Source organism: Nicotiana tomentosiformis, chromosome 8 (assembly GCF_000390325.3).
Source record: "Nicotiana tomentosiformis chromosome 8, ASM39032v3, whole genome shotgun sequence".
Classification (NCBI taxonomy): domain Eukaryota; kingdom Viridiplantae; phylum Streptophyta; class Magnoliopsida; order Solanales; family Solanaceae; genus Nicotiana; species Nicotiana tomentosiformis.
The window spans coordinates 124,606,211-124,621,784 of record NC_090819.1 but is presented as its reverse complement, the minus strand read 5'-3'; the positions used below and the strand labels follow the sequence as shown (position 1 = coordinate 124,621,784).

At 33.3% G+C, this 15,574-nt stretch overlaps 1 protein-coding gene across 2 annotated transcripts; it reads right to left on the bottom strand.

The window, feature by feature from the left end:
* Nucleotides 1-6,625: 6,625 nt before the first annotated feature.
* On the bottom strand, nucleotides 6,626-8,689 carry LOC104095298 (IRK-interacting protein). Of its 2 annotated transcripts, XM_009601399.4 has the most exons (3): nucleotides 8,384-8,689; nucleotides 7,846-8,122; nucleotides 6,626-7,761 (listed from the first exon to the last, which is right to left on the bottom strand). In XM_009601399.4, exons 1-3 carry the CDS (start codon nucleotides 8,453-8,455, stop codon nucleotides 6,743-6,745), a joined length of 1,368 nt encoding a protein of 455 aa, XP_009599694.1. In that variant the 5' UTR covers nucleotides 8,456-8,689; the 3' UTR covers nucleotides 6,626-6,742. The 2 variants fall into 2 exon arrangements, with proteins under 2 accessions (XP_009599694.1, XP_009599693.1); XM_009601398.4 differs by having other exon boundaries at nucleotides 6,626-8,122; nucleotides 8,384-8,688.
* Nucleotides 8,690-15,574: the final 6,885 nt, after the last annotated feature.

The window sequence follows — 15,574 nt, the reverse complement described above, 5'->3', positions numbered from 1 at the left end:
GAGTCAAGAATCAAGACAAGACTCGTGATGGAATTTAGATAGGAATTTTGTAACTCTTAGATTTCAAGAGTATGTAATCTTCTTTTCATTTTGATGTAATAGTAGGAACCGCGGACCGGAACTTCAACGGAACCTCACTCGACTCTCCATCGAAGCATACTCCATCACTCTACTTCTACTTGAACTACACGTGACCTGATTCCCTTATAACCCGGGATATGTAGGCTGCCTAAAACCATGGCTCGGTCGCAACACCTTCTTTTCATTTCTTTTCCCTTTTAAATAATAGAGTGGTCAAAAATCAGTCACCTTGTTCATTTTCTTTGCCTGAAAATACTTCATGTTTTCAAGCAAAGAGGGGCATGCTGTGAACACCTAATTTTTGACCGCACCCAAATTCTATACTATTTTAGTGTAAATATTTCTTTTAAGTCTAATTTTAATATTTTAAACTTTTATCTCACTCTTAATAGGTTTCACTAAAAAGAAAACTACAAAATATAATCACATTCTTAGAGTATAAATTTTATTTCTAGTTTTAAAGAGAAAAAGAAAATTTACAAAAAATATATGATTTCTTTAAATCAGATTTATAATAAATAAGTTAGCTTAGCTTTAGTATATTTTGGGTTTCATTTAAATTATATTGTAAATATTTAGTTTGCCTATATTATTTTAGTCTAAAAATTAGGTAGTTAGTTTTTCTTATCTTTATATTTTATCTTTTATAGAAAAACAAAAAGAAAAAGAAGAAGAAAAAAAAACAAAAAAAACCGAAAGATTAACTTATACCTAATCTAACTAATCACTACCTACACACACATCACTTCACACACGTCTCACCCCCACTCCCTCACATATCCATATCCACACTAGCACACAAACTGAACTCCTCAACTTTACTTCAAAAACCCACGTCCCCTACTCAAAATGGAGGAACAAAAAAACTACTAATATTCTTCCCTATAAAGAGAAAAACGGATACTGAGCAAAAGGGGGGGACAAAAAAAAGGATTTGAAGAATATCCAAGTGACAAATATTGAGAGAAAGCAGAAATTCTTTGTAAAAGGAAAAGGTTCTACATCCTTTTTTCAATAAAAATTATCAGGCAGAAAATATGGAGTACGAGTAGAGGTTAAGTTCGAGATTCGGGTTCCGATTTTCTTTAGAGATTTTGGCTCTGACCGTGGTTTTATCTACATTCATTGTTGTCACTTTGCTTGAGATTAAGAGTTGAAACCGTATATCAGCTTTCTACTATTATTCTCAAAGAAGTTTCATTCTACAGGTTTTCTTCTAATCATTATTTTATATATTTTAATATGTCCTACTTTGAATATGAACTTGAGCCATTTAAAGGATTTTTTTTTGTAATTTCAGTTCTTTAGTTTTTGAATGTTTGAATATTATTTAGTGTTTAGCTTGTGATAATATTTTGGTTCATATTGTCTTCTTTTGATTCAATTTCGCCTTTTGTCTTTAATGTACAGTTGATTATCTTAAGGTATATGAAAGTTTAGTGTCATTTTTTTAGACTTTGATTCTTAAAGACTTTTCATTTGTCTAACTCTATGTTGATGAATTAAAAAATTTGAAAACTTAGGACATTAAATTTTGTGCCCTAGTAAGATTGATTAATAAAAGACGGTCAATTTTGCATCATAAAAGAACTGGTTTACCTTCAATGTAGAAATTCATGTAATTTTGCACATGATCTTTTTTTTTGTTTTTGTTCAAATTATAAGCATTAATAAAGGTTGAAGTAGTAATTAGCAGATATTTGTGTTGGATTTCATTCTAATATAATAGATATTCTGTATGTGTTTTAATTTTAAGATGATTTAGTTAGTTCATTTTAATTCTTTGCTTAATTTCTACTTTTAGATATTTAGAAAATAATAGAGATAGTAGCATATTAAATAGTTCAACCGTAGTGATAGATTAAAAAAAAAAAAAAAATTCAAAGATCATTAGATTTTTAGTTGTCGTTAATTAAAAAATTATACTAGTAATAATACAAATAAATATCTCAGATCTAAAAACATAAATAAATGAAATACCCTGAATATGCTAGTATGCTTTAGGCACGTGTTAATCAATTCATTATCGTGATTATGTGCACGTCCGAGTGACATAGTTATGATTTGCCAAACTAATACCAAAGTATGCGTTCGCGCAATTTTGGGCGAAACAATCTTAAAAATGATAATGTGTTATTAATTGTGTATACGTACGCGTGACATGATTCTTGAAACACCAAACAAAATGAATACACGTACGCGTGATTCGTTTCAAGATAATTTCATAATTATGAATAATCAAGCAATTAAAAGCGGTAACATGGTAAATGTACATAGGTTCTAAAATGAGTAATTAAATAATTTAATTAAGCCAGGTATGATTAAAGCGACCGTGCTAAAACTACGGAATCCGAGAGTGCCTCACACCTTCTCTCGGGTTAACGGAATTCCTTACCCGGTCTTCTGTGTTCGCGGACCGTAAAACAGAGTCAAATTTCCTCGATTTGGGATTTAAAATAAACCGGTGACTTGGGACACCAGAAATTATCCCAAGTGGCGACTCTGAATCTAATAAATAATCTCATTTCGATTAATGTCACTTAAATTGAAAAAACTCCTTTGGCACCATTCCCCCGGGAAAAAGGAGGTGTGACAGGCGGACTGGGCTCCGGTCTGCTCGGTACCTGGGTTTGACTCTGCAACTGAGCTATCGCTACCTGTTGAGCTTGCAACATTTTAAAAATTATACGCAAGCTGATTCAGTTTTCCTTAACGTTATGGGTATCTCGAGGTGCAGATCGAGTACCACCATGAACGCTATTTTCAGGATTAGAGCGTTGGTTTTCCTGAATAGCCACATGCAAATTAATGTCTAATGATACTTCGACTCGGGCTCCAACGGCATCGACAAGTGGCCTTTCGGCCCTGGTTGTCAAGTTGTTATTTTCTCCTTGAAGGCCAGCTTCATTGTCGATAGGTAAGGCCATTAATTGAGAGTTCGTTGTTGCTAATTCGAAATCAAAGACACTTTCAACAACAAGTGTAAGAGGGTGTGTTTAGCAGATTCGTACCAAATAACCACTGTTATCCTTAGCCCTACAGTGGGCGCCAAAATATTTACCCAAAAAATGGATAAAGTTGAATTTGTACGTAGTTCTAAGGGTATATGGTATAACTTGACACAAATCTTAAGAGTAAATAGAAATATCGAGTGTTGACTGTATAGAACGAAAAATAAGCAAAGTTGAAAATAAGATGATTTATGGATTAAGCAAGAAGAATAATAAAAAAAGGACAACTCTTCAATATAGGAGTGTATGATATCTCAGTTACAATGTATGCCAAACTTTTTTGCTTTACAGAAATATAGCCATCCCTTTTATAGTGGGGGATCTTACTTTAGATATAATTAAAAATACATAGTGGGGAACCCATGATAAATCAGCTTTTTCCCAATTCCCGCCGAAATTCTCTCCCTTAATGTGGCTGTGACGGCTCTTGTCTATGAGCTCGATCTTGATCAGACTCAGTATTGGTCGGTTTTCAGTTTTAGAGCTCGATGCGGGTTTAAGCTTGATACCGACTCGGGGTCCGGTAGTGACTTGGGCTCGGTATTGGTTGGCCTCTGGCCCTTAAGCTCGATTCCATCATATCTCATCATAGTTCGATTCGGACTCGAGCTCGATAATGAGTTCGAGCTCGGTATTTGACGTGTCCCTGAAACTTGAAGCTCGTTTGTACCTTCTTCGGATCCCATCTCGATATTATGAAGACTTTTTTCGGTCCATTATGTTTCCATCTCGATCAGACGTACGAAGGCCGAAATCAATTTCGACCGAATACAAGACTGTCTTAAGTTGTTTGAAAATTCTCTCTAAATAAGCTGCAAGCATATAGGAAAAGGGGGTTAGGAAGAATATCTTCTAACTGATTATGTTAATTCGGTTTAAGTTTGAAAATTAGACTGTAATAGAGAAGATCAAATCACGTAAGCATTTTACATTGGAAAGATACATAAAGTAATATTCATACACGTAGCTACAATCTCATATCGATTGTACTCCAGTGTCGGGCCGTCACTCTTTAGCTAGTATTTAGAATATTATCACTTTTAGTCGCATCAGAAACTACTTATATTTGATAACCGAAAAATGTATAAAATTTATATAATTTTTATATATAACATACATAATGTATATATATATATATAAAACATACAAATTATATATATTTTTTTACTATTATTTTTACAGCGGCTATACAATGTCATTTTTCAAATAGTATACTTGTAACAAGTCCAGCTTATCTAGTTTAGCCATTTAAGCCGATTTGCACAAATAGCTTCATTTGTGCTACTATACTAGAAGTTGGTCACATTTTCAAAATTACACTAGTGATCTGAGTGTGAAATTGACTACCTGATCTGAGATTTAAAATTCAAAAATAAAATTCGGGCGATTAGCCTAATTTTAAATAATTGATTAACCTCTAAATATAAGGCCATAAGTAACGCACTAAAGGCTGGCCCTTGTATTATGTACATTTTCTTCCATTTTTGATAAAATTGAATACCCTTTCCCTTCATCTGGCCCTTGTATTATATTTTTATTTAAATAAGTACCTCCTACTTTCAAATTAAATAATCAGAATAGACAAGAAATTTGTCCATATCAATTTTATGTTGTCCAACTTCCACAACCAAAAAATGTGATAACCTTGTTATTGTTTTTTTAAAAGTTTTCGTGCTGATGGGTTAACATTGTTGTGGTTCATATTTATGCTGGATAATATAGCAATTTGAGGGAAACAAAGCGATATCTTTTACTAACATTTTATTACATGGGAAGAGGGAAAAGGACATGTCATACTCATTTTTCTTTATTCCAAGAAAGTATTTCACTTATTTGCTCGGTTTTTTAATTTAAAATATAAGCATTAAATGTCGTACTCTAATTTATGCAACTCTCCTCATATTTCAAAATTTCTCATAAAGTTTAGCATTGTGTATCTATTCCGCATATTATTTATACAATTTTCACTAGTTTCAAGACTAAAATTCACTTAACTAGTCAAAATCATGCCTTGTTCTGATTTTCCTCTACTAAACTATGCTTTCAATTATATCATAATAACTTCTTTTCTCCCCGTATATTTTATAAGGTAAAAGTTAACATCTTAGGGGTCGTTTGGTATGATGGATAAGCAAAAATAATCATGGGATAAAATTTTAGTACCGCCTTATTCCTTTATTTGGTTACTAATTATGTGATAAGTTATCCCAAGATTAAAAATAATACTGGGATAATCTATACCTGTCAGAGGGTGGAATAGTAATCACAGGATGAGTTACCTCAGGATAAAGCACTAAAATCGACAATCTCAGGATTAATACAACATACCAAACAGTCAATAAAAAACAATATCAAAATAACTAATTCCAACATAACCAATCTCAGCAAGGTGGGATGGTAATTGTAATATAAATAATATATGAAAGCAAAACATTAAGCCGTGAGCTAATTGGCTTTCAAGCAAATGCCATATAGCTAGTGTGCTGACCAAAGTAGCATCATGTATTAAGTACAAATGTCTAGCTGAACTTTACTTCAATTCCCCAACCAACCAAAAAAACTACGTAGTGGAGTATTATTAATGTGAAAGTGGTCAACTTTATATTATAAGTAATCAATATATATATATCAGCTAGGTCTTGATGCCAACTTAATTAACCATTTCTAAAACAATGCGTATAGATGACAATACCTAGGACAAATGTTTGTTTTTCATTCCAACATCATCTTTAAGGATAAAGATGTGCCGATAAAGATTACTTTCAATACGTATTCTGTGTCCAAAGGAAGAGAAAAAGTCTACGATAAAACGTTTTCCCTTAATAGGTAGTGTTTGTTGTATATATAAATCTTAGATGTCATCATATATGGAGATAATTGTACTCGACTACGCTGACCTAGCAATCAATAAAGTGGATGAAAATTAAGATTAAAACAAAAGAATGCTAGATGATTTTTTATTTATTTGTCTAATCCTTCGTGAGAAGAATTGTCGGTCGTTATTTGTACTAGCAATCGAGGGTCTATGGGAAACAATCTATGTAAAATTTATGCATACACTATCTTTTCTGGACCATAGTATTTGATGTACATGTAAATCTTAGATGTCAAAATATATGGAGATTATTAGTGAATCTATGAAAGTGATTTTAAAAAAGAATGAGTTAGACTTCTTGCATTGGTCCCGGCAAGTTCTTAATAAGACAAAAATGCAGGATGAGGAAACCTAGATGAAGGCTGTCAACGACAACAACAACTCATAACACCAAGAAGAAACTTTACTACTTTCTTGTATTTAGCTTAGGTACCACAACAAATGAAACACCTCATAAAATGTACACAACTTACAATGAGTTTGTACATTCCTCTATTTATCTACTTTGCACATAATTATGAGATTCCATATGGGAATTGTTGTCCTCTTTTTTTATCTTTCATTCCAAAGGGGTGTTAGAATCCAATCCCCAACAAGAAAAGTCTGATAAAGAAAATCACCAATTTGACCAAGTAAATGAGAAAAACAATGCAAGAACTTACAACAAGAAAACGCCAAAATATGTCACTTTGCTTTAAAAAGTCCACCAAAATCTAAGTACAACCAAAATAAACTAAAACATTTTATATGATAATTTGATCATATGTCTAATTTGTTATGTAGGTGATGGGGTTAAACCCTTTTCATTACCATCAAATGAAATATTGTTAATACTATTATTGTACCTGCTAAGCACCTTGCACTTGACCACATTGTCATAGACATAGAACCCAGGTGTGACCGTGATTCGAATCATGGCTGGAACCAACTTCTTAGCTTTATCTCCACCCATATCTTCCATATAAACTGAGTCAAATTTCATTTCTTTATCCACTCTGAAAATAGGCAGTCCAGGGTGCAGTGAATTAGCCAATAAGTGCACTAACCATACTGCTTTTGATGCACCAAAAAAAGCTTGCAAAAGTGGTTCAGGCCAAGCACGGTTCCAACCCAACATAGCCACAATTTCACTCATTTTCCTATCACAAAACTTACTGAATTCTTCACTGTAAAATCTTGTCCCTTTGCTCAAAACTTCTTCCCATGTTAAATCCTTCAAACGGTTGTACAAACCAAAATTTGCTTCACAGCGGTCAATGGGGTTCAAGATTTGATTACAAGAACCCTTTTGAAATCCAATTGACTCAAAATCCTCATAAAAAGCTTTGTTTAATAAAGCTTCAAGATACACAATTAAACCTCTAGGATTTCTTGAAATTGAAACCTTAATATCATATGGTTGAAGAAGTAATGCAATTCGATCATATACTTTACCACCAATTTGTCTTAGCTGAAGTGTCATTGATCGACTTAAATTCCTAACAGAAGACCTTGCCTCAGAAACCATAACCAAGAAATGTTCAATTACTTTATCCTCTTCACCAAATTTAACACGTTGGAGATGAGGGGATTTGGTAATTTGGTGCTGAGAATTAACATTGTTGCTACAAACTTCAAGCCCAGATTTCAAACTGTGACAATAAATTTCAAGCTTGTTTAGCTTTTTTTCAAGCTCAACCATAGAAAACTTCAATCTTGATGCTTCTAAAATAGCCTCATCTCTTTTTCTTGTAGCTTGAATTAACTTATGTGAAAGTTCAGCCACTGCTATTTTCCATTGTTCTTCTCTTGACCCTACAGTAGAAGACTCAACATCTGAAGATGATGATAATCTTGGACTTTTTTTAACCAAAGTTGAGAGAACTGATTTGAAAATACCATGTGGACTCGATATAGAAGTACTCTTGTTATCTAAAGGAACTACATGAGTAATTCTCTCTCTGTTACTTGGTCTGCATTTGTTGCATAAAACTCCTCTATCATCTTCTCCATTTTCTGGCCTCTTTTTTGTACACCCTTTGCCTTTATTCTCTGTATTAGAATGTTGATGTAAAGGTGTTGGATGGTGTCTGTATTCAACTTCACTTGGTGTTGTCTCTGCTCTAAAACTGCTTCTCCCTTGTGAATATTCCTCTTCTTCATTCCCTTCTTCTATCTGCATCAACAAAAACACACACAAAAAAAAAGGAAAAAAAAATTGAAAATCAGATATCAAAGGGCAATTCGGTACACAAAACTCCCGTTACGTGGAAAGGCCGGACCGCAAGGTATGCGAGAGTATGTTTCCATGGCTGGAACCGTCAAAAACTTTACCAGTTACCCAGGCTCCATTCGAAAATCAGATACCAAATATATTAGTAAAAAAAACAAGAACCCAAAAGAGAAAAAGGGAAAAGAGAGTGAGGGGTGAACTTACAGGAGTAAAAAGAGGGGGATGACGTGGAGAAATGGAGGATTTTGAGGAAGAAGAAGAAGAAGAATTAGCCATAGGAATTGAGCGTAAATGAGAAAAGGTTGTTTCTTTTTTGTGAAAATCTTAGAGATGATGTTGTGTGGGCAGTTTCATTGTCTATTCATTTTCTTAAGGTTGTGTTTGTTTTTTCGTCGGCTTGTAATCATGGTTTTGAATGAATCACACAACAGATTTTGCAGGTTTCTGAAATGTGTAAGCTATATTTTCAGCTTCTTCTAAGCTAACCGCGCCCCCCACCCCACGCAAACTACCCCGGGTCGTGGAGAAATTCAGAAGAATCAGAATTTATTAGTATCACGCGCTATAGGAGCGTTTTAGGAGTTAACGATGGTTTGCTATTACGTGACACATGGGTTCGTATGTTACACTTGTCGATGATGAATTGGGTCTTCGTTATGACTTATGACTCAAATGTCAATGAGTTAATTTCCATTTAATATTGTTTTTCCTCTTTTACCAATTTGGACACCTTTTAATTGTAGTCATTTAATTGGAGTAAAAAATTTAAACTAGTACTTAAAAATTGATGTTAAGAATGTAATGTAAAATCAGTGTTTTAAAAGACGCTTTCGGGACGAGCCCTGGTGCGAGGCGCACCAAAAACGCCCCAGAGCGATGGTGTGAGGCGAAAATCTCAAAAGGCATTACGTCCGGGCATTTGAGGCGAGTTTTTTTAGTGAGGCGTAAGCCCCAGAGATTTTTTCAAATTAAAACAAAATTTGTTGAATAAGTCCTTCATATAATACCCAAATTTTCAAAATTTAGCCTGGTAATTACTCAAAAGTTTTAAAAAGGAATTGAAATGTATTAAATTTAAAAGTCAAGACCTTTTTTATTGATTGAAGCCCCAATTCATGGTCTTTTCCAATTTTTTATCTTGTCCGCTAGTCTGCTAATATCTCCAAAAAATAACGAATATTCAATTTTTTTTACAAATACAAAGAGAACTCATTCTCTTTCGTAGCAGCAATTCAAGTTTAAATTGAAGGTTAGTCATCATTGTTGTTTTTTCATGTAGAAAACTTTATTCTTTTCGACTCAAGTTACTTGAGCTTCTAAGTAGCGTATAATAGATTGTTTTGACTAGTTTTTTGTGGGGACGAAGCACATCTATAGTTATATTATTTACACTAGTTTTTACCTGTTTATTACTGTAATTATATTATTTTATAAAATATTAAAAATTAAATACCTATGGGGCTTATGCCTCGTGCCTCGGGACTTACGCCTCGCCGGGACATATGTAAAACGACTCGTCTTACGCCCGTGCCTTTTAAAATAGTGTGTAAAATTTCGAATTGAATACTTGCATAAATTTATGAAACTTATGTAGAATAGAGTATTATTTTTGATTCATTCTAAAACAATTTGAACGTTAATAATGATTTGCATAAATTAAACTCACACAAAATTAACCTTTGAATAAAAACTCTAAATATGAAAATAATTTGAGATTGCGTAGGGTGGACTAATGAAACTGTTTTATCTTCTGAAAGGGATTTAGTCACTATACTACAAGAGTTATATCTCACATTTTCACGCTAAGTTTCGGTTAAAGAAGTCGACTTTGATAGCAGATGAGTAAATTAACTACTAGTATTTGTTTTACAATGAATTCAAACACTGTTAAGGAAAATCTTAATACTTAATAATAAAAAAATGAAATCATTTAAGTTGTTGGTATGAAATCTTTTAAAATATTAATTTTGATGTCCAGCATTACTACTTTGACCTAAGTATAGTATTAATTTCACTTGGAAGGTAGATATCAAACAAGTTACTGAAAATTACATTGTAATGTAAATAATCTTGATCAAGAAAATAAATAAATATAAGACCTGGTAATTTCATACGTATAGAATTAGGTAATTGTCGTTAGATTGACCAATTACGCATGCTATGCATTTTAATTTTTTTTTTATCTTTGTGTCCAAAATATATAATTCTTAAAGTTAGCACTAGTGCTTTAATTAACATTTTTTTCCTTAAATAAATAAAAGAATAATAATAGTTTTCTTACCGCAATAAAAATATGTTTCCTGGGAAATATAATGCCAGCTAGAAAAAAGAAATACTCGAGCGCATTTGGTGAGACTCTTAAATACTTTCACATGAAATGAATTTAATAAAGAGTTAAAATTCATCTAAGATGTATTACAAGTAAACATGAAGTAGAAAAGATTGAAGCAGAGTCGTAAAATTGTCTCTGTCACCTATAGGTCAGGCAGCGGCAGAGCCAGAATTTTGGTTAAGAGGTGTCAAAATATATAAAAGTAAACATACCATAAAATTAAGAGGAGTCAATACATAGTATATATACATATAATTTATTTTTTTACCTACCTACACAGTGTATTTTTTCCGCAAAGGGGTGTCATTTGACACCCCTTCCTATAAGGTGGCTCCGCCGCCACTGAGGTCAGAGATTCAAATCGTAGAAGTATCCACTAATACTTGCATTAGGATAGAGTGTCTACATCACACCCTTGAAGTGCGACCCTTTCCTGAACCCTGCGTGAACACATAATACTTTGTACACCGAACTGTCCTTTTATTAAGTAGAGTATTTATTTAATTTTTTGTAATTATGCAGTTAGAACTTAGAAGGAGACCATGATCTTGATACTCAAATGAGACATACCAAGTGGTAATTATTAAGAACACTTGCTAGCTAGTTCCTTCATCATTTTGGGAAGCAGCAAATAATGATATCAATTCTTACGAAATGCATAGGAATCAGCAGATAATTAGGTATTTGTAAAGCTCATCATATCATAATAAGATTAAAAAGGATAGTTCGGTGTACTAAACTCTTGTTATGCGCCGGTTTCGGGGAAGGGCCGGATCACAAGGATCTATTGTACACCGTCTTACCCTACGTTTCTGCAAGAGGCTGTTTCCACAGCTCGAATCCGTGATCTCCTGGTCACTTGACATCAACTTTACCAATTATACCAAGACTATCTTTATACTCGTGATAAGTGACTGCAATTATTTCTCTTTTTTCGAAGTTGGAATCAGCTATTTTTTTACAAATCTCACATAGATAAAGATCTTCTTCTCTCATATAATTGAAATTATTCATATGGTAATAAATTGTTTTAACTTAAAACAACTCCAAAAATGTCAGAAATTCCAATTTTTTGTAGCATTGGAGAGTAGGTCCATCCTTATCTATAGTAATTAAACGAGGACAGTGATCTTCCAAAAGGGAAAGAGAGGTTTTTTGGAATTGTCTATTAACAGATAGGCACTATGGCTTCTAGTTAAATTTCCACCATATCTGGGTATCAACTTTGCCTGTTGAGTCAAAATGGCTTTATCTTCTTCTTCCCTTAAAACCAGCCAAAATTTCACAAAAATCTTTGAGTTCCAAAGGACACAGCAATTGTTCATAGGGACAAACATCTTTTACGAAAATGCATGTGTCTTTTTACCCTTAAATTATGAACTGAATGAAGCCAAAAACATCATGTGTAAATTCTATTTCTTTTGTCAAAATTAGTAACTATTGTCCTTTCTTACTTCGTCATGATTTTGAAAAATTTATAAGTTTCACATTGTCATTTTGCAAATGTCACTGCCGTATAATGTCAAAGCATATCATGTTCACATTTTGCTATGTGTAAATCAAAACTAAAGTTAGTAATGACATTTCATGTTTTGTTCATTCTTCCTACGTGAATCACCCACACCTGCATTTACTACCACCATTCAACACATAACCAACCACTTCTATACAAAAATCAAAGGTCCCTTTTTTTTTCTTTTTTTTTTCTTTTCGTGTTTTTCATTTGGTGTTCGGTAACTGTATTGGATTTGATTGAATTTGAATTTACGCAGAAAAGTCCCACATTGCGGGGTATAATGCTCCTTAAGTCCTTAACAAAGGCGACCTATAACCGGGGCTCGAATCCAAAATATTTGGTTAAAAATGAAAGAGTATTCATCAATCAACTACAATCCTTATTGGTCAAAGGTAGATTTATTTAACAACCTAATTGTGACACTCCCAAACACTTCTTATAAAGAAAAGCGCGACATCTTCTTAACCCGACATTGTCAAAGAAAAGAACTGTCCCATTGTTTAACAAGAGGTTGCAAACCACGGCGTTGGAAGTGAGGGGGAAATAAAAAAGATGATTCGTTTGAAATACATATTAGGATTTCTAAAATTAAGTGATGAGAAATACATATATCTCTCCTTAATAAAATTGTTTTTCACAATAATAATGTTTGCATTTTGAAGGGAGCACTGACGTAATTGGTAAAGTTGTTGTCATATAATCAGGAAGTCACGGGTTCAAGCCGTGAAAATAGCCTTTTGCAGAAATACAGAGCAAGACTGCATACAATAAACCCTTATGATCTGACCCTTCCCCGGACCCCACACATAACAGAAATTTAATGCACCAGGCTGCTCTTAATAATGTCTACATTAAAAAATATGTGATCAAACATCAGGACAGAGGACACTAGCATTCATTAACCTAACAGTGTAGTTTGATATGGTCATTAATCTAGATTGAGCTTGTGAAATCCCATATTGCAATCTAACATCAAAATATGTAGTGAGGATGAGATTTACATATATAGTAGAGGAGAGCAAATAGTACAATTTCACTATTTAATTAGAGTCATAAAAAAGCACAAGAAAGTGATCAAAATTAAATGTTTCATTCAATTACGTATATTCTTGATTTGCATGAGAATCATAAAAGCAAAAGAATTAAGTAACCAAAAAGAGTTACAGTATATTAATTGTGTGAATGCGAAACAGAGCCATTTGAGAAGGACATCACTCTCACCCTGCATTAGAGGGAAGCTACAATATTTATGGTCCAGCACAAAAAGACACCTATGAGTTTTGGGGAATATAATTTTACTCAAAATGGGATTTCAGTAATTCAATAGAGCTAGAGTACGTTACACAATTTATTTTCCCTATTTTAGTAGTAGTATCTTTATATACCGATTATTTTTACTTTATAAAATTTGTCAATTTGAGACAAACAAGAGTAACACTTAAATATACATTTCACTATTTTTTCAAACAAGCATGAGTAACATGCATATAAGTATACCACGAGGGGTGTATATGTGGTATGTGGCGGAGCCCAAATTTTTATCAAGGTGATTCAAAAAATTAAAAAGTAAACACATAAAAAATACAACATTTATTATTTACGCATAAAAAATATTTTTGACCACATATATATATATATATATATATATATATATATATATATATATATATATATATAATGGGTTGGTAGCCCTCCACCTTTAACCAGAAGTCGACAATTCAAGCTCTAAAAATAAATAATTTCTTGATAGGAAGCGTTTTATTCCCATTATACTAAACCTACTCGGCACAAATCCGCATTAGTCAAGCTAATTGGCTTCAAATACATGAGGGTTAAACCAAAGAAAACATTCATATATATAGGTGTATCATTTTGCAATTATTTCATACAAACAAGAGTGACCTTCCTATAGCAACCATAATAGATGAAAGTATATACCACCTCTTTCTTTTTGTTCTGAAATTACACAACTTCCAAAAAACTGAAAAATCAAAGATTATAAAGTTTGGTTTGGTCATTCTCAACATTAAAGAAGGTGTTCGTACTAGCCAACAGAGTAGTAGGTGTTTTGGTGGTGGCATTGATTACTAGTATTAACTTCTTCATCTACCCTTCATTAAATTTCATAGGCAGAGATCAGAGATCAGAGATGAATACATCATTCTACATACACAGAAGCAAAAGAAGAAAAAGGGGAAATCAAGGCATGTGAAAGTAATAAATGAGACAATGGGGATTGTGGCTATGTTTGTAATGTGGTCCCTTTTGATTTATAGGAGGCGCTGACCACTTTCAGAAGATCACGGGTATGTTTCTTCTAATTCTAGTTATGCCTCGATTTTATAATATCACAAATTTACTCATCCGATTAATTTGAATTTGAATGTTAATGACTTTGAGCCAAGCAATGTGTAGGAGCAGTAACCACGAGCTTGCGTTCAATATACAATGCGTTTGCCTTTGTTCTCTTTTTTTGCCATTTCATGTTAACTTTCATTGACATTTCCTGCTTTAACGCCCTGCCCTGATTGATATCTAATGGAATGAAGTAGCTATGGGTTAGATTACATAATCAACTAATTCTTGATTTAATAATGTCCTTATTGAAGTATATATTCAAGGTCCTTTGTGTTGAGGTTTTAATTTTTTAAGATGTAATATTCTTAAAATGAGGGTGAATGAGAAATGGAGGGAAAATGAAATTTTGAGTAAAATTTTAAGTTTTCCCTCTTAACAATGAGACATTGTCCCATATTGGAAGTGGAAGACATTTTTGGTGGGTATATATATAATTGCTCTTCTTGTAGCTCTTAAAGAGTTAAGAAGAAAGCAAGCCTCGCGCCGTCGTCGTCGCTCGGCTACGGCTACGGCTACGGCTACGGCTACGGCTACGGCTACGGTCAAATGATTGATTGATTAATTTTTTGGACCAAATTTATTTGTTAATAGTAAATATTAACGTAAGATTATCCGTATTTGTAACGTGTATTTGATCATTTGGCAGCCGGATAATGGTCTTCCCACCATGAAGTACTTGCTCCACCATGAAGGGTGGACGTTTGGTCTTGCACTCCTTCTTGGCTGCTATATATATGAGCAGCAAATGGTGAAGAAAGACACCAAAAACTCAACATACAATTCGCTCAACAAATTGGCTATACTTTGCACTCCTTCCTCTCAGAACTTCCATACGTTTTTCTGAGTATATACTCCTTCATTCTGCATTGTTTTTAACTTCAAACAAAGCAACTGTAAGTGTGATTTGCTACCGAACTTTGTGTTCGCTGAAACACTGGGGTTTGAAGTACCGCTACACCAGTGTGTTATTCGTTCTATCCTGGGAGGAAATAATCCATTACCTTGGGTACTAGGAGGGGATTAAATTCCTTAAGGAAACACTGTGAATTCAGTGGGCTCGAATTTATAACTGTTTAATTACATTAATTTATATTTTGCAGAATTAGAATTATTATTTACAAATACAGCATTATTGACGGGGAATAACAATTTGCTCCCCGTATGACATTAAATTAAAATTACGCAGCAT

Coding starts and splice junctions, on each gene's coding strand:
- LOC104095298 (XM_009601398.4), bottom strand. CDS start 8,455: ATGGCTAATTCTTCTTCTTCTTCTTCCTCAAAATCCTCCATTTCTCCA. Junction 8,123..8,383: donor ATCCCCCTCTTTTTACTCCT/GTAAGTTCACCC, acceptor TTGTTGATGCAG/ATAGAAGAAGGGAATGAAGA.